Source organism: Bombus pascuorum, chromosome 8 (assembly GCF_905332965.1).
Source record: "Bombus pascuorum chromosome 8, iyBomPasc1.1, whole genome shotgun sequence".
Classification (NCBI taxonomy): domain Eukaryota; kingdom Metazoa; phylum Arthropoda; class Insecta; order Hymenoptera; family Apidae; genus Bombus; species Bombus pascuorum.
In genome coordinates this window covers 1,780,865-1,801,396 of record NC_083495.1, presented here as the reverse complement: position 1 = coordinate 1,801,396, position 20,532 = coordinate 1,780,865, and the positions used below count along the sequence as shown (strand labels likewise).

At 38.2% G+C, this 20,532-nt stretch overlaps 1 protein-coding gene across 1 annotated transcript; it reads right to left on the bottom strand.

The window, feature by feature from the left end:
- Window positions 1–14,370: 14,370 nt before the first annotated feature.
- On the bottom strand, window positions 14,371–20,414 carry LOC132910186 (transportin-3). The gene is made up of 18 exons (XM_060965743.1): window positions 20,331–20,414; window positions 19,943–20,170; window positions 19,439–19,642; window positions 19,197–19,354; window positions 19,013–19,085; window positions 18,825–18,956; window positions 18,534–18,751; window positions 18,150–18,444; window positions 17,847–18,082; window positions 17,609–17,748; window positions 17,347–17,538; window positions 17,031–17,275; window positions 16,800–16,940; window positions 16,527–16,738; window positions 16,295–16,451; window positions 16,051–16,218; window positions 15,821–15,933; window positions 14,371–15,743 (listed from the first exon to the last, which is right to left on the bottom strand). The coding sequence occupies exons 2-18, from the start codon at window positions 20,057–20,059 to the stop codon at window positions 15,683–15,685; spliced, it is 2,862 nt and encodes a 953-aa protein (XP_060821726.1). The 5' UTR covers window positions 20,060–20,170; window positions 20,331–20,414; the 3' UTR covers window positions 14,371–15,682.
- Window positions 20,415–20,532: the final 118 nt, after the last annotated feature.

Sequence of the window (20,532 nt, the reverse complement as noted above, 5' to 3'; positions counted from 1 at the left end):
CGAACGATCCCACGATAAACGCGTCCGTACTTACATCGAGAAGAAAATCGAAGTCGACGATTGTGCACACGCAAAGACGAGAACAATTCTTTCACTATGAACACTGTAGCTCGATCTGTCGCACAGTAGGGAGGCGAACAGGGCATTCACCAAGTGAACCGTGTCTCTAATTACATTCGAACCAATGTACGAAATCGGTTAATTTCGAGACGATGAGTCAGCCAACATAAAGAAGTAGACGAAGAGAAGACGATTCACCCAAGAGAGAATCCACTGTGGCGCGATGGCTCCGAATCCACACTTACACCGACGACGAAGAGAGGACAGACATATACACACACAAGCGCGTGCGGGCGAACGATACAACACATAGGCAGAGAATTTACGCGACAGCGAGAAGCGAGGGGTCTCGTCTGCCCTTGAAAGTTTTCGTCTACGTGCCTGACCCTCTTTACCCGACACTGAACTGAACTGTCCTTGACGGTCGGAATGGTTCAACGATAGCCAGCAGGAGCAAAGAGCAAACGACAGAGAAGACCTTAAACTAAACCTGCTCCCTCCCCCCAGGATGGTGGGGTCCTTAACGAAGCACAAGATGGATATGGAGGGGCGCAATCGAGACTAGTCGGCGCCACTGGACCATCCTGTACGGATGGACGCCCATAGCCGATTGTTCTCCGATCTTACGAATTTCAAGGACGTCTACACGAAACCGGCTACGAGAAAAAGAAGATCGAGGAATCCTCTTTCCTTTCTTTCTTTCTTTTACTCTAAACTAATCTATCTTCCCGTTTCTACTTCTTTCTTTCTTACAACACGATGGTTGACGTCATCAAGTTCGCATACCATTTCCGCTCGTTTCGTCCAGACGAAGTCTACGCGCCTATCGAGACCGCAGAAAAATATTCGAGACGATGCCGGCGAATCGCTTATCTTGTTTTCGACGATTTTCGTCTAATCTTCGAGTGCGAAATTCTTTTACGTACTAAAATAAGACATGCAAAATTTTGAACCTATCTCCGTTTTTAACTTTGATCTATGAGATTGGCAAATTATTTCGATCTATAAAACCTAGGATAACCTTATCGCAATAACATTCCAATTAGATGTTCCTTGGAAACTCGTTTCATCTACGTGCATCCTGATCGCGCTGGTTACGGTCAGCTTCTCTGTAGGTGAGGAGCGTATTCCAAGTACACGACACGCATGTACGAGAAAGAATGTAATTCGAACAAAGAAATGCGTTTTATTCTGGTCGTGCTGTATATCGTTGTCTCGCATTCTTAGGAAAGTTACGCATCTGGACGAGCTTGATACCAGTAGAGTCGCTCAATTGGCTCCCGCAACGTCTATTTGAATAACTTCTGACACGATGGGGACACAAGAGGATTGACCGCGTAATCGTTTAAATACCGAAATCGTATGACCGTTAAAAAGAACACAAAAGGAGCGAAAGATAATGTTAAAAGGTTATTGCAAAAGTTGCGCAACATTCCCCGTAGTCTTTCAATTTTATTCGAATAAAACGGAGTAGTAAGTAGTTTCACAGAGGAACGTGCTCCGGTTCCGATTAAATACTTAGCTTCGATAACGAGAATTCGCGGCAGTACGATGCAAGAGCAATTGGAAAATCCTGAGATCAGCAATCTCCCCGAAACCACGAATCGGTAGACCGCGAACGTCGAAAGCAGCTGCAGCACACTGGCCAGAAAAGAGTCATACACACATACACACACGAGATTAAGAGAAGGAAAGGTAAATGAACAGCCAGAAAGGCTCACTACGAACTGGAAGATTTCCCGATGACCACGGCTCGGTGTCCAGTAATATATGAAACGTGGTAGAAAGACACAGTGAGGAACGGTGTGTATTCACATCAGTGCAGAAAGAAAGCGTGTATATGAATATACACAGAAGCAGATGTATGAACAGACAGACGGACAGAACGACCAACAGACAGAGATGGCAATGTTCGGGAAACGAGCGAGTAGAGGGGGGTGCAGACAGGGGCGGGGCACATCGCGGAGGGCCCCGCGCTCGAGGGAAGGAGGTAGGAGGTAGGACGGAGAAGGGTGCCTAGCAACAGGCCTGCCGGCAGCCGGGCAGAGCAGCGTGATTAAATAAAACCAGCGTCGGGCACGGCGACCCACCAGGCGTTGACATCAGCGCGCACATGTACGAGAGGCCTTTTCGAATACTCGTTAAAGATAGAGAGAGAAACTCACGCACGTCTCTCTACGCACCGACACATCGATTATAGGCATCGTTGGTGTCGGGTATATACCACGAGGCTGTCCCGGTACCGAACGCACGCCTTCGAACCGGCGAATTCCCTCGGCCCACATGACTGACTCGCCGGCTGTCGGCCGCCGGCTGCCGCCTGCTTGCTTCCCTGCCTGCCTTCCTTCACCGGCTGCTGCTCCGTCTCCAGCTTTCGGTTCGCCAACACCAATATGAGCCACAACTTTCTTCGTTTTTCCTTCGCTTTTCTTTCGTGACACATTCATCGAAATTTCAATCCCGATCTCTCTCGTTCGGGAAAATAAAATTGCGAACGAGTTATACGAAAAGTCATTTATGGAGGTGCAAGACACGAAGCGACACCAGCGTGATAAAATAATCTTTTTTAATGCTCTGCGAGCCTGAAGTTACCGAACGTAAAAGAGATAAATGAGAGGATTCAAAGAGTTATTTAAAGTTTGACTTTGATAATGACGCAAGTGAATCGCATGATTGGTGCGAACGTCGAATCAAATGATGTTCCTAATATGGAAATCGTCGAATCGCGTGATCTATCAATATCGGCAAAATATTGATTTTCCAATGAAAAAGATAATATGTACACAGTACTTGTCGGCTCTTTTATTTGAGCAGTAGCGGAGCGTCAAAGTTACGGAATTATGTGCCTAAAATATTTTGACAAAAGTCTAACTTATTCGACTGTTCAATCTTACAAAACTTCACATTTTATCGTGGCGAATACCCTTAAATGCGTCAATTAATTAACCACTGTAACAAAGTTATGCCACGTACCAAAAACATCGTTTGCTTTCGTTTCGAACTCGAACAACCAGTGTTCCTACATTTTTCGCTTTCGTGGTTTATTTCTGTTTAAACGTTACTAGCTTAAGAGATATCGTCAAGAAGATAACCGGAGACAAACATTAAAAAATTCGATGCAGACATATAAATGTATCAAGTTATACGGTTTGCAAAAAAAAAAACGTATCAATATGCTACTAAATACATATTGACACTTGCAATAACACTGCTGCAACGAAGAGATATTGTTGATCATTCCGATTTTTTAGCTACAACTATCGTTATTTTTACAATTCGAAAAATTGAAATTTTCACATTTAGGAAAAGTAGCGATTATAGGTATAAAAGAAGTGTATTATAGAGTTCGTTGATTTAAGAAATTATCAAGATAAATTACAAAGTTCTTAATAACGGAAAATAGAGCTCGATTAATAAATAATAATGAAATAGAGCTCATGTTACCAGAAAGGATCTTAATGTTTTTCGGAAATTGCGTACAAGCGGTTAAGAAAGTTCGGGACGTTCGAATATTTTCCCGTCGTACATAAATTTTGCTACATTATATTTTCGGACTTCTCAGAGATTGATATACTTTAACAGGTACATTTAGCGTATTAGTTTACCGAGAACTGAATTCGTATCCACCACCAACGATTAAAGATCTTTCGCATGCATAAAAATATACGTTAATATAGACAAAAGCATAAAGCTTTGACTGAAAAAAGAAGTTAAAATAATATAGACGAAAAACTGGTTTGTATCTCATATTTTTATCTTAAGTATCTTGCTTTTCTGCTAAATTTAAAGTAGTTACGTAAAATCAATACAATATTCGTGCTGTATGTTAGAACGAAGAACACGAGTGGTTCAAGTTTTCAACGAATAGCAAAGGGGAGTAGTGTTAAGAGGAAACGACCGTTAAGTGGTATGGCGAATAATCATGCAGTAAAATAGTCCTTTGTACGCGTTACTATCGGACAGTCCCCTTTCTGTATTTTACTTTTTCTTTTTTTTACATCATATCAAGTCACATGTTTTTAATTCTAAAAAAAGAAAAAAAGAAAAGAAAGATTCCCGGTCGTGCCATATTTCTTCTCTTCCTTTATCGATATAACAGAGTTCTAAATCTTACAGGTTAAAGAAAAATCAGAAAAACAAGAAACAAACAAATGAAAAAAACAAGCTTACAGTTTGAACATGGATTAACGTAACGCGATTAATTCTAAAAATAGACGACGACCTATCGTGTACACAAAGGAAAAAAGAAAAATATTATTCATTTTCAAACATACTAGAAAATCAAGGATACTTTGAAAAACATATAATCGAAAAATGTACGTTTAACCGTTGAAGTTGGCTCCTTAAATAGTTAGCCGGTTCATGTTAACGGTTTTCGTGACGCTTGAACGGTATACTATCGCGGGAGTTGCTTGGTATCAAAGAGCCACGAAGATCGCAAGCTCGTAAGAATGAAATGAATAAAGCGAAAACAAGCGAACAATTTACCTGACTGATGTGCACGTGTTTGTCTCTTCCGGTGAACAGCGAAAACGAGGTTAGCCGACAGGGTAATCGGCTGCGCACCACTATTACGTGACGTTTCCTCGTTTCTTTTCGCCACATCGATCGCCATTTCTTCTATCGAATTCCGGTCGACATCACCAAAAAAAAAACTGTTGAAACACTGTTGTCCCTCGAGGTCGAAATCGAAAGATCGGTTTCGGAATTCGGAATGCGGCGTAAACCAGCATAAAAGCCGGCACGCGTGACAGGCGCGACTGCAAATTATTTTCGACGCGACTTTTACCCCCGGTACTAAAAGATCCGTTTCTCGTCATTTCTTTTTTTCTTTTTGTGATTATCATTGCTTTTTCCTTTCTCTTTACTTCTTTTCAAAGTACATATTACACCATCTGCGGAAATCATAACGAACAACTTTCCACGAAAATTCCCATCGAATTGATCTTCCGGCACGTAAACGTATGACAACCGACCATCTTCGTATTTTTTTCAATCTTTCTCTAACGTTCATGCTATTTCAATTATAATGAAAGAAGTAGAAGAAGGTAAAGAAGAAGAATAGAACCGAAAGGGAGCACGTTTCTGGCAGCAGAATCAAAATCATCGGGAATCAGTGGGGATCAACTTGCGAAATTCCGAGTTACAGACTTATACAAAGATACCGACGTCTTTCAAGCTCTCACTCTCTATCTCACGCAACACGCTCTCTATCTCGTTCATGGCCGGTGGAAATGGCCGCGTTTTAACACGTCACCAAACACTCGACAATTCGCTCGCATACCGACATACGTGGCAACGAATGATACGCACTTACGGATTCATGGTTGGATAGACTTTCGAAGAAGATGCTCATCAGTCGTATGAAACACGTTACGAAGGAAAACTGATAGATTGGTTATTTGGAGAATAAACGAGACAAAAGAAAAAAGGAACCGTACGTGCAGAAAGGAGAATACGAAAATTGAGAAAAAGTACGCGGAATAATAGACGAACGACAAATAGAGAGAAACAACTAGCGAGGACAGAATCGGTGGACGATGATGCAGAAGAATCTCCGATTGGAGAGCGGACGCAGAACGATGTGCGAAAATACCTCTTTCACGAACAGCCGGCGACGAACTGGCCGATTGGCCGTTGCACGGGGCGCAAAACTGCCGGTCTCGCAGCGCGCCGCTACTACCCGTCCTGCACGATGTAGACCCCACTAGGCGGCCCGATCCTAGACGAGTGCGCACGAGGCCGATCGGAGCTAGCCGAATTCGACCGGAAGCCCACCGTACCGAGAACCGCCGAAGCGCGTCGAACCTTTGTACTTTCCGCCCATCTCATCGGGAATTCCTGTCGGAATCGCCACGGTCGATCCTTTATCCGTGCGTGCAACTCACAGCCCAGCCTCTACGAATGTCTAAGTGTCGCGGGACCACCGACCCGCGGGATCTATCAACATTTAGCGCTTCAGCTTCTTTTCCGAAATCGTGGAACATCCTTACACGCCGAAACTAACTGCCACTTCCCTACAGACCGCAATCACATTTCAAATAATTTTGAATGTAGTTTGGACCAAAACTGCAATCTTTCGATTGATTTTTGTGAAGTTAAACGTCAGATCTCTAGTAATATATTTTCGCTGTTCATCACATTAAAAGTAATCTTGAAAATCGAACACTTTAAAGCGACACATCGTGACGCTCGAATTTCATTTCCACGTGAATACGAAGGCGTAGGAAATGTTTCTATTTGTTGGCAAAACTATCGATCAAGGAAATTGTTGCAGCGGAACGCGCACACTCGAGGGCTTCGTTTCGTCACGACACTAATGCCTCGATATTCCGAAGACTCTGCAGTATACGTGTACGGATATATGCACATAGTCTTTAGTCGTATTATTACGCGATCTTGTGCAATTGGAAGCGCCCGGCGCCAGCCTCTTTCTTGCCTCATAGAAATTGCAATGCTCGCAAAGTAATACCACCGTATCATCGTTTCGATATTACTTCACCCTTTCTATATCTTGGGGAAGATTGCACGTCCAATTATCAGAGAGCTTTTAAAGTGTTCCGAGATCGAAGGTAAATGGAAATGTATGCGATGGACGGGCGAATAATATAAAACTCCTTTCGACACAAAGAGAAGAGGAGAGAAGGAGGGGATAGGAGCGGCTCTTTAAAGAGTCGCGGGAAATCAAAACGTTTTCATTGAATATCAATTAATAAATCAGCCAATCGACCTGACGGGATTTTTAGTTTACAACACGAACCGGTTTCGTACAAAGGAACTCTTTTGTCTCGTTATGCAGCACGCGACGATCGAGACCTTAAAAGCCTTATATTTATCCGTGCAACTGAATTCATTTAACGATAAAACTTTACGACCACGCGTTTACAGCTGTCCACTCAGAAACATCGAGTGACTACGAAAGTATAGGATACCAGAGATCCACTTTCAGAGAATTTCAAAGGAAATCGATAATCTAGGATGTGATTGTGGACAGAGAATGGTTACGAATATAAATGCAACGGCTGTGGAAGGAAGATTAATCTCGAGTTGATTTTAAAGCTATTGATTATTAAACGTGAACAAAATTATCACAATTATGAGATGTCATGATATTTTCGTTAGGAAAGATAGAAGTTGCATGGTTCTGTTAGCACAGCCACTAGCAAATGAAAGTATTCCAAGCATTGGCAAAGAAAGTTCCGACGAATTTCGAGGGATTCTTCGAATAAGATGTAAAAAGCACCAGCAGTTAAAATCGCGAAAGCCATGAAAAATCTTCACCGTTAGTTCGAACGTGTCTAAATTCTCGTTCTCGCAGGAGTGAGAAGAAAATGAAAAAGCTAGCGAGGTCTGGCAGGATTGCATGTAATTTCATTTGGATCCGGTGGACGTCGCAATTTGAGAAACCAGGTGGTATCGTTTGATGTGCATGGACTGCGGCAGTAGAATTGCAGAGATGGCTGGTGATGGAGGACGAACCAGTGGGGTGTCGAGGGGAGGGGGCGAGGATGACTGGAGGCAGATAGGCGACAAGGGGATGGGCCTGCAGTGGGGACGGACGGTAAGAGAAGTATCGAGAGAAAGCGAGAAAGGGATAAAGGGATAACGAGGAGGAAGAAAGAAAGGGAATCGAGAGAAACACACGCAGGCTGGATGGAGAGAACGATCATTTCCCGTGGAAGGGGAACGTGGGAGAGAAGGAGGGAGGGAGAGACTGGGTCCTTCACCCGACGAACGAACCGAACGAATAGCTCGTCGCGGGTGCTGCTGCTTGCGTTTTGCTTGCCGCTGGACTGCTTGGCTGCCAGTCTACTTCGAACGATTATTATCGTACTGATCTGGCACAATGCATGAAACATTACATGCAACGTTCGTACTGCCGTTATCCAGCTTTCGACACCGTGCATGCACTATCACCATCGCGAATCAACCACTGCGTTCTCGCTCGTGAAACTTTCAAGCTCGGCTTCTCCTTAACACCTGTGTCGTCTTTCAGAGAAGAACCATATCATCCGACCGAGGTGTCATTTAGTAATTACTAGACAGGTCGCCATAATATACTGGTAAGAGAGTATCGTGTGAATACTCTCTGCAGAGATCAGATATTCATACGACTCCTCCGGAGCTCGATAACATTCTACGTTCGTTAGGTGTCGGACAGCCAGATGGAAATACGAATAGTTATTGTCGCCGGACGAGAGACGCGATACGAGAACGAGAGACAGGTTCTATATTCTGAGAAACGATCAGACTCCTCAAAGATTAACGACTTATACAAACATGTCGGTACACGCGTCCATATTCGTGAACGATAGGTCTTACAACGTGCTTATAGAACCCGGCGAGGGTAAAGCTGTCGCGAAAGAGATACCGAACGTTTTCTATGGACGATTCTCGTGCGAGCAATACCGTCACCGAGCCCGGCTCTACGTGTACTATCACTGTCTTTCCCTCTTAAGGACGGCATTCGTTAAACTACAAGGATACATCTCATCGTGGAACGGTCTGTGTACACCGAGCGTATCTAGAAATATTTTGTTCGGCCATTCTGCCGACGACTTATATAGGAAAAGGTAGCATATTTATGCGTACCTATATCCCCACGATGAATGCAATCTTCTAGAATTTTAACAAGAGGAAGTGTCAGTGAAACGTCCATTAACTTTGTATGTCGACGACTAGGAATGATATCGGAAAAGCCGTAAAAAACCATGCAAACGCGTTCATTGTTATGCTAGCCCGATTCAACGCTTTATTCATCGATGATTCACCATCGCAGTAATGAAATCAACTATCTCCGACACAGGCCGAAGACATCTGGATACGGCCCGGTTGAAATAACGTATAAACCCAAATGTCCCTTTCGATCGTTAGCTATTACTCTATCACTCTGCCGAAACAATGACGAGTCGAATGGAAATTGCATATCGACGGCTGATCAAACGTAGGCCACATCTACTTCCCTCGAGCGGAACACAAACGCGAACGAGGCCTCATTGCTCTTTGATCGCGCTTCTAGGTCGATTTTCCAGTAAATAGGTTCAAAAGGAACTCGGTCCAATCTCGTTGATTGCTTAATGGCAAATCAAAGCTGATTTGTACATTAGGCAATTATTTAACCTGGAAACTACCAATCTATTACCAGATGCAGTAAATTGCGGTGCGCGATATAGTAAGCAATCTATATACATACGTACATATCTATATCCATCAATTATTTTATCTATCTTTCTACCTTACGTTTCTCCAAAAATTTTGTTGCACAAGTTACCCATTACCTTCTACGAAATAAACAAAAATTTAACGCAAGTAAGTAATTTGGTAAGAGAAAACAAAAATGGGATTCGAAATTTCGTAAAGCGGCCTCTGTCGCGAATCCTATTTCTTCTAAATTGCCATTGTTTCATCCTATGTAATTTCTTTTCGGATCCTTTTCTCTATTTCGGAGCAACGTACCGCGAGGAAGACGTGCAAAACGTTCCTCTACTCCTCTCTGTTTTTCCTTCTTCATTATTCTTGATTCTCTCCGTGCTTTATCTCGATTCCTCCTAGCGTCCTCCGCCTGCTATCTCTGTCGAGCCACAGTAAATTCGCATCGGCCATCAGCCGGTGCCAATAACGTACCAAAGCAGATGGAAGATGTGGTGAGGGTTTGGTGGTTAGCCCGACGCTGGTGGGGGTAAGGGATACTTACTGTCTGCAGGGCCGTGTTCATCAATCAACGCACCCTACTCCTACATATGATCGCGTTTATACTAAAATGTTATCATCGATATCGCGCTAAGATTTCATCTACTGTGTAGTTCAATAGCATCTGGATAATGAAGCAACGTTCTCGACGTCAGATAAAATGATATCACAATACAACGGCGAATCATTGAAAACGCGACAAAAACATAATTGAAGTTTACCTCGATAATCGGTCACATCTCGCATCAATGAGTTGGAACAAATTAGACAGTCGCGAAGCTACAGCGCAACGCTTGTATTAATGATATGAAAACTTTCATTCCGATAAAATGAACTTCGAAGGAAAGTATCGGTCGAGGTGTGCTTTTTTTCACCATTTAAGCGGATAATTCAAAGTCAAGTGCACACACTTGTCTCTCCGGGAGTTAATTTGTCGTGCGTTTGAGCGCGATCATCGTGCCGCCATGCCTTTGAGCCGCTCCTCCATGTCGCACAGTGAAACGTCGTTGCACGCGTTCGTGTATTATGCTTTTTTTTCTTCTCTTCTCGTCTGTGCAACTTTGTCTATATGCGACTGCTACGCATGCACGTTCCCGCGAACATAGCACTAAATCGAACTAGCTGACCGTACTAAAAACATACGCGAGAAATATATTTCCCTGACGGCAGAGTGGTTAATCTTCGGGTGTTGAACCGAGATTTTGGTATAGTTGGTATAGTTGGACGTTTCTTGTAACTGTCTAGTTATAGGAGAAATTACTAAAATAAAATGGCAAAATTCTTTTGTTGAAAAGTGGGGCAGTTCGAAAGAAGTGGGAAAAAAGCGATCGAGGAAGCAGCATGTTAATTTTAACGAGTCCAGAGACGTTTGGAATTTGTAATTACATTCTGCAAAGCTGAAATAAATTCTCCACAAGTTATTCGTTGTTTCCCTGCTACGAAATTTCTTCACGCGTTTAAAAAAATTATTAAAAAGGTTATTTTGGGGAAAGGTAACGAAAAAAAAAAAAAATATATATATATATATATATAAAAACGAGCGAAATTTAGATTCCAGCTAAACTCTGAAGTAAAAAAAAAAAAAAAATTACTGCGGTTCTCATTCTCTACCGAGACGTTTAACTCGATACTTTTTATTATTCTTCGCCTACAGACATCATCCTTATGCATAAAGCCTTCTACCAGTCACCGTTCGCATTTCCACTCACGATTCACTGTTAGTGTTATTTAATTAAAAGAAAATACAATACAAAGACCTCTTTCATCTCCGCTAGAACCACTAATACAAGGATAATTATTTCTTTGAGAAATTACGCTACTAATACTGACTAAAGGAATTAATTTTTTATAATACTTCAGTCAGAATGTAGGTTGAATAGCTTCTATTTCTTTTATTCGTCGCAAAAATGCTGCAACATACTTAGATAGACATACACAAGAGACGGTAGAAAGCGACATTATCTTATTAACACTACTTTTTTCAAGCCCGAGTGCAACGTGAAACGATCGTCACAATGCTCGTTCTTTGGAACGACCCTGACAAAGTCTGACTAGACGGTCAGACAACCGCGAGACAAGCTTAACCATTTCGTGAATACTCTGACGATTTTATACGTTTCTTGCCACGACTTAGTCATTTCCGATACCGGCGAACGGGGAAATCCGTGTATGTTCCTAAATTATCGTTCTATACGTAAACAAAGATGCGTATATTTCCTATAACGAGTCGAATATTTCGTGTGAACATTTATTTTATACGATATCTTAAAAACGAAAAATTATTGCATAGGCACAAACAATGTACAATGGGTGCTCCGTTCTTTTCTCCTTGCCCGTTGTGGCTTAGAATATTCAGAGTTTACGTTCAAGGACGATAAGATATATGACTTAAACGACAAGATTTTGCTAGAATGAACATTTTCATTACAGAGAGCCACAAATTTCGTACGATAAGCCCTGCCCCTGCCCGGTTTACTCCACCGCAAAACGACTATGCGAATTGCGCAAGCGTGATGCAGTCCGTAGTTTAGGCGTCAGCGATAGACAAGTAAGTAGGCAGTAAACCTGCAGCAAGGTACAAAGAGAGCAAAAAGGTAGAAAAGAGAAATTCTCGTAACGCGCGTTCTTGGAACAACGGATGAAGGAAAGTGCAGAAAGTAATAAGTAAAGAAAAAGGATAAGAAAAAAATGATGAGGGAAGGTTAGAATAAGAAGGAGCGAGAGAAATGGAAAAAGAAGAAAAGAAAGCAGAAGGAAAAAAGAGAACATTGGTAATGCAGTGATACGCAGCGGCAGCAGTGGCGCCGAAAATGCAATGCGGTGCGCCAGAACGACGGCGTCGGCGTCGGGCGTGGCGGATAACTGACCTCGACTCGTCTAGCCCGGCCGCCCCTGACGCCGCACCGTTTCCCACCAATTTTACCCCGATCCCTCTGTTGCACCTTCGTGCCATTGCTCCCCCACTATCGCGACGTCGAATACCACCACTACGCACCACCCGTTTGAAACTTTTTCTCTCTACTCTCCACTCTCTACTCTACTCTACTATATACACATTTACCCTTTTCTCATTCCATCCCCCTTTCTCTTTTTTTTTTGTGGTAGAGCTTTCGTTCTTCTCGTCCTACGGTCAAATGGTCGCGTTACCCCTCCAGCAACGACCTTACTCCCTCTACACCTGTTTTACACCCGGTGACCCCCACCCTTTCATTTCTCTCGTACTATCTCTGTTCGATTCTTCTCTCCTCTACGTTCCCGTCTACTCTTCTCGTCTCGTCGCGGCCTTCCGCGCCCCTGGAAGATCGGCAGACAGCAGTCTGACTGTCTGGTTGCCCAGCAACGCGCCGTTGCCCGTCGCCGTCGATGAGAGATGGTGAATTTAGCGATAGTTTCGTGCTGCATCTTGCATGAGCAAATGTTAGTATCATAGGTCGGCAGGGAAAAAGTTGGATAACTTCATTATTGCCACAATAAGTAGAATCTAGGTACTTTACAATGAATCACGAATCAATTTTCCTTTGTTGAGATCATTTAATAAGCTGTTTTCATCAATATTTTAACGATGGATATATTTGGGAAGATTATAATACAATGCGATTAATGTTGTGAAAATTCTTGTATCCTAGTTTCCTTGTATCGTCTAATATTTTCCCTTAATGTCAGCAATTTGTATGTTAAACGGTACCTAGTAAAGGTAAACGAGTTCGTTCGAGTCCTTCCTTTGTAGTGAAGTATTTGTTGAAACAAGCAAACGTTAACTGTTAAAGTGGAATAATCCAAGAAAGGGACATAACGGTTCACATTATTGTTTTAGTCTAAAAGTAAATTACGGTTTCTACAAATCTATTTTGTAGGGGAAGAAGGAATTATAATATACACAAAAGGAGGTTTTGAAACTCTATTGCGAGAAACATATACAGTTAGGAAGGCGTCGAACCAGTTCGTTGGTATAATGACCTGCACTCATAGCTTTCGCATTCTTTCTTTGTCTTCTTCTAGCTGACGAGAAATCGTGTTGACCGAATCAACGCTGGGTAAAGTAGTCACAATATATCGTATCGGAGAAAGTCGTGAATGGTAGCACGGTAACATGGAACACGATATTAGTTAACAATACGCCTTGGTATGTGTATGCATATAGAGGTATTCATCAGTCAATGATTGAGCAAGTTAAAGCCCTTCTATTGATACATGGTACATGTGGGTGCTAGTGGCCGTTGTACATCGGCGCTTATAATGAAACAGTACGTTGTAAATGATATTTTTACGATGTGATAAAGCTAAGCTTGCCGTGATTATTATATTTACCGTTTTCTTGAAACCTTGAAACCTTCCTACGTTTAAAAGATACAAAATTTAAAGAATCGATATTATAGTATTGCAGCGCATTCTTAAAATAACGATCCATTGTATTTTTTCTTTACATTTGTTTGCAAAGTTACTTTCAGTCTTTAAAATCAAAATCGATCAAGAACATCCAAAATTCTAATACAGATGGCAAAGATTTATCAACTGTATAACTAGTTTATTCGACAACAACATTCCTTTGTTAGAAACCAATTCTTCAGCTAATAAGGTTCGACTGTGTGTGACTCATAACGCAACTGAGTGACTCAGACCCTGAGATTGTTAGCAATGTTTCGAGAAGACGTGGCATCCGAACCTGAATCATAAGAGTATCGCTAGAACCATCGAATACCTGTTTCTAGCACCGGACATACACCCCATATATATATTATCTTTTTATAGCGTAAAATCTATATCAAATAACATATCAACTCATTCAATAAAAAATTAAATTCCAAAACTTGATATTTGTCGATACTTATTTAATTATTACGATGTTTATCTGAGTATTGTATTTATTTTGTGTCAGAAGTATTCATCAGAAGGTGCAACAGTTATTTGTGTAACGTTAATAGTCATTGGTCAAACTGATCGTGAATCATTTCGATATTTGTTTTATAATATAGACTTCTTTATTATCATTTTAGTTACGCGTGATTTTAAAATAGAAGAAAGAATTTTGACCGGTATGTATTAGAAATTCGTTATCATAAAGTAAAATAATTGCATAAATACTAAAAATAATGGTGTAAATACTAAAAATAATGCTCATCATTAAAATATTCTTACAGTTTAATTATTTCCATCTTACATCGTAATTGATTTTCTTATTAATATCAATGCTTATTTTCATTAATTTATCTGTACATTAACAATTTATAAGAAGTTAATTATGTAAATTATTTGTACAAGGTAACCATTGTGTAAAATGTATATAGTTTTTATTTATGTTTTCATTGTATGAGTTGCACCATTATGTGCCACTTTGTTTCAAAACACGTGATTAGAATTATATTTCAAGACAAATTGATAGAAACATTAACATGATTTAGAACTATTGAACACTTTACTTTCAAATGTCTGTTCATACAATGAGAATGCAGGATACAAATTTGTTTCCCAATAATCATTATCACATAACAGATCTCATTAGACGTGATCTACGTGTATATAAAATTATATTTCGCGAAACATGTGAAAAAGATACAGAAATGTGAATAAATTTTATCATGTAAAATTCATACATATGTTTCATTTCTTGTAACATGTATGCACAAGATGATTTACATTGTAATATTATTGATCTATTCTTAAATACTTTAACATGTTATTCAGATGTTTACTAAAATTCCTTTTGCAAAGTCTGTTGTTTGCTCTCCATATTATTATAATCATATAAAGAAAAGTCGTGAAGTATTAAAAACATAATTGTAAAATATATTTTAATGAGTGTCAAATCGAATACCATATCTTTTATATTTTTTATATAATGTAATAGTATTCCATTATGGGATTGTTCGTGTAAATAAAACGGAAAGCAAAAATATATAATCACTCTGATTTTTTTGGTGTTTACTACCTGCACTTTATCTACAAAGTATGCGTAATGTTATTTCAAATAGTTGACTAGATACATACCTAATATAATAGGTAATCCGGATATTCTTTCTGATGGTTATCATATATTCGAAGATTATAGGAAACAAATGCAATAAAACTAAATTAATAGCAACATAAATAATTGATAAATGAGTAGTGTGTAAAATTCTACATTTAATACGTTTTTTTATGGCAAAAATATATATGTTAAAAAAAGTTATTAAATACAATGTTTGTGTGTAAAATTAAGAAACACATATTACAAGATGGTCGATTTATATTTATCCATTTTACATACTTTGTGAAGGAATGTGTAGATAGTAAACAAATACAAAGTATTTAAAAATTTGCTAATACATTTTTACAGCATAGACTTACCATTTCACAATAATTATTTTTCTTTAATACCTTCAAATGGAGGGTCCTGGAAGATCTTTGCTGTTTACAATTTTGTTATCTTTAGTCTTAATTTTTACATTAAAATGTATCAGCGATACAAACGTGCAAAATTGCGTAAGGCATGATTTATCGATTTTGGTGTTTCCGCCCTGAAAGAAAATTTATGTGAAATTCCTGTACTTCAAATACAAACAGAATTAAAAATTATTAAAATTATTTAATGTACCTTACAACCGTATTATGAAATTCAAACAGCTGCTCAGGTTGTGCTGTAGGAGAACCACCTGCATTTTGTGATGGCATAGTCTTAATGGCTTCTTCTAACCACTTGGATAGTAGCTAAAGACAAATAAAATTTTAATTTTAAAATTGTTAATTTTAATTGAATTTTAATTTAAATTGTAAACATAGTGAATCAACTAGTAGGCAGAAATTACTAAGAATCAGTGCTCTTACTTGTCTATTAGTTACAGAAAGTTCATTAAAAACATCTGCTACATCAGATAACATGTAGGACGATAATGAAAACACTGATGCATGAAGAAGCCTTATGACTAAAGTTTGTCCTTTTTCTTTTAATATGCGTTGTACCAATTCCCGTCGTATTGTATAATCCGTCCGATTCTTGGAAAAAAATAAAAATATCAATAAAAGTTTATTGCTATTAAGTTATAAAATATCAAGTTTCATTATAAGTTACCTCATTGTTGCGACCACAGTGCAAAAGATCATAAAAAAATTTCATTACTGAAACATTTGCATCCCTATGGTCTAAGCTACAGGCCATTAAGGCACAGTCAATTATACTCTCTATAACGACCGAGCACAGGAAAGGTATTGGAGCTCTTTGAAGAAACCTACCATTAAAAATAAAGATATTTTTACATTTGAAAAATAAATACATTATTGTGTTATTAATAAAAAGTATATACCTGGCACATAATCTAAACAGATCATCTACTGTATCAGGGTGATTTTTTAGTCCATCTTGTTGTTGGAGGATATTGAAAGTAGGTCCAATAAATGCTTCCAACATTTTCAATAAACCAGGGACACATTCCGAATCTATGGCGTATTCGTCAACTAATATTGAACCAAGATATAAAAAGCAGCTATGTTGATGAGCTGCGTACAATTGCACAATCTGAAAATTCCCAAAACCATTAATAAAGTTTTATAATCTAGAATTTATTTACTACAGATACCTGTTTTACAAGTGGCTCAAGGAGATGAGCGGAATGTTTTCCTACACAACGAACAGCAAATCTTAAACAACGGCAACATCTCTCCATTACTTTTGCATCATTTTGATATGTTGTGCATACATTTGATAATACGGGCCACATCTATATATAAAGATAAAATTGATATAAAGAGTGTGTCTTAAGAGAGTCATATATTATTATGTAAATCATATTGTAAATCATAGAACGCACTTCAGTAACAGCATTTTGACAAGGATGAGGTTCAAAACGATCCTCAACTGGAGGATCCAGGTCAGTATGCCTAAATATAGCGGCTAATCTGTCTAGCCATACCACAGGGTCAGTCTTTGTTCCTACTTCAATTGGAATTCTACGTTCCATAATTTCACATAAAGGTCTAGCTTGAAACCAACATAATTCTTTCATAGCCTGCGTAAGTTCTTCACGCCCCAAACTTGACATGATTATTGCCACTCCTATTTTCAAACAATAAATGTTACATTATATTATATTATAATTTTGTTATATAAATAAATTTTTATCTTACCCTTAAGTAAACCAATGGCGGCCTCGTTGCTGATAGCGAAACTGTCAAGAGAACGTGCTATTTGTAATAATCCTGGAAAGTGTGAAGCCATATGTGATGGACAAGCAGTACATATACTTAATAATGCACCACAAGCTGCACTTCCCAAACCCTTCTGACTTAAACAAGTCAAAAGAAAATTTAAGACAGGTTCTACAATATTAATTTCAAATTATGAAATGAAAGGAATAAGACAAAAATTATAATTATCTATAAACATTACCTAAAGACTGTGGATGACTTTCTATCCACTCACAAAGTTCTCCTAATAAAAGTATACTTGTATGACGAACAGCTATATGAGTATTTTCTGGTAAATTTAAAATAGCCTCTACTACTTTCGGCACTACATCATTTTCTTTTCTGTAAGTGAATATTATAATAAATGTCAAATTATAATAATCTTATTCAGTAAAAGAATAATTTCATTGTACATACGAATTTTTATGTTAAAAACTTACGGCAAAATATTTTTTGCAACTGCTTGCATTACAAATAAAGCAGCTTCGGTCGAATCCCATGTAGGTACATGATTAGGTTGACCTTGTGGTCCTGGTCCACCTGTCAGGGATGAAAACATTTGTCGGAAACAGTGACTGCTTCCAACTACAAATACAACATCTTTTATCAGATCTGAAACACGATTTCTGAAATCTGCAAATTCTTCTCCACCAGCTCCCTCTTCCACCAGACCCAACTGTTAAAAGGAATTACATATAGAATATCTTCAAAGAAATATATTTTCGAATATTATATTTACTTACATGATCTGGTTCCATTTGACAATGCCTGCATAATGCTCCGATTAATCTTTCGATATGAGGACGGAACACTGCATATAGATCTTCACTATTTTTTTGGTAGAGAATTATATCAGATAAACGGTACCATAGATTGAAAGTTATTTGCGCCACTTCATAATCGTGATGTCCAACACACACTAAGACAAGGTCAAGAATCTTGATAGCATAATGTTGCTTTCCTCCTACACAGCCATTTGCCATGGTTTCCAAAAAAGTTTCCGCTAACTCCGTAAAAATCCGACAATAATTTATCGATCTACATAATTGATACAATGACTATGTAAATACTTAAAGTAACCTTCAGTTCCATTATATCTCTAATTACATAAAAGAAATAAAATTTACTTGTCCATATCTTCATGTGCTACAGACAAATGGTATGCTTGTTCTAAGGACATTACACTAGTAAAAAGAAATAGCTGTAACTGTTGCAGCTGTATATTAGATTCACTATTATTGTCCCGATTGCTATTACTATCTTCTTCCAAAACTTGGAGAATTACACATATACAATCTGCAGCTGCTTCATGTAATTGAGATCCAGTCATATGATTTCCAAGTATCTAAACAACGAGGTATAATTCTGCATTTGAAATTCATCTAAAGTTATCGCTTTCTATTTCTGAGAATATATACCTGAAGAGTATATATAATTACATCACTTGTAGGTACAAGTGGTATAGCATGTACTGCAATCCAACTTGTAAAACATCTAAGAATTGTAACACGAATTTGTACATTCTCTCCACCATTTTTGAGACACATTTTCTGGAAATATAACAAGAATTATTTACAATAGAAAAATACATTTTCAATCTACTTACCAAAAATTCAGTAACTGTATCTGCACTTGCATTAAGTTCAAGTAATATATGCTGTCTGCGATTGGCTCCTAATCTGTACAATGTAATACAAATTAAAAAAAAATTATTTTCAAATATAAGCAAGTATATGAAAGATTGTTTATAAATATATTGTACTCTAAATTTTCTTTCCATCTTTATATACCTAAGGGATCTTGAATTTACTTCTTCTGGTAATACTGTCATTACTTCAAGTAACGGCCATAAGCTAGCAGTTGATCCACCAAATCTATTAATTAAATCGACAACTGGTTTTTGCCAAGAAGACATTTGCAATGCAAGGTCTGCCAGTGCTAGACACAACTATAATAATGATCTTTTCTATTATGATCATATATAAAAAGGTACACATATAACTGATATGTTAGAAAAAATATATATATAAACCTGTGTAACAATAGCAGAATTGGTATGTTCATTAATTTGTGATATGTGATTCATTAAAGAATCTCTCAAAGAAATATGAGCTTCTGCAGGTAATTCTTGGAAACATAACTGTATTTTAGTACGCATTGTTTGAGCAGCAAAATAACAAGATTGAACATCTCGCTTTTGCTGCAGCATTTCATCTGCTATTTTCCATGCAAATACCTAAAAAAGTCATATATAATATAAAACATAATAACTGTTATAACCTTCTTCTTATTTTTATATCTTTTTTATTGCATGAAAATTACATGCAGTAACGTTAAAAAATTATAATGTAGAATTCAAGTCTTTTAACATAAGGTTAGAAATTGTTTGATCTGTCTATATTTTTCAATGAGAGATTTATACATTTGCATCGTACTATTATCAATAACTATATAGTTCGCATAGGAAGATGTACACGCATATAAGAACAAAACAGTATATATTGATTGCAAAAATGATTGCTAACAAATAACTTACTGATTTTTGTAATTCGTCCAACCATTGAGATGTTTTTCCTGGCCCCGAAGGATTTGAGTTATTATATAAAGAATATACAGCCTGGTAAACTGTTTCAAGGTCAGGCGGAGACTCCATTCTTCAAAAAATATTTATTTTCCCGGTAATATCCATACAGTTAATTCCTACTGACAACAGATCACTCGCGTTTGGTACCGCGTTTCATCCAACCCAATCTCCAAATCCAACCTGTACAACCACAAAAAAGTTCTTGTTCACACCATCAGCGCATATTCTGTTTTATCGACTTACAGCAAATAATATTTTCTATCAAAATCTGATTGAATCAATTATTGAAAATATCAATTTGAAAAATAGTTACTAATAAAAAATATCTTCTTTCTGGTACCTTATATGTGATTTCGGTTTTATGATCAGCTTATAGGTTGCAATTAAAATTATGTTGCCTCTGACTGTTATACTTTTATCAATTAAAATTCAACTATAAGATCGTTATACGTATATCAACTGTTTGTATGAGATATATAGGCATAAAGTGAAAGATACTAACACATAATAAAGTAATGACTGAATTTTGATCATGCCCTGTT

Coding starts and splice junctions, on each gene's coding strand:
- LOC132910186 (XM_060965743.1), bottom strand. CDS start 20,059: ATGGAGTCTCCGCCTGACCTTGAAACAGTTTACCAGGCTGTATATTCT. Junction 19,086..19,196: donor GTAAATTCAAGATCCCTTAG/GTATATAAAGAT, acceptor TACATTGTACAG/ATTAGGAGCCAATCGCAGAC. Junction 18,957..19,012: donor ATACAGTTACTGAATTTTTG/GTAAGTAGATTG, acceptor TTATATTTCCAG/AAAATGTGTCTCAAAAATGG.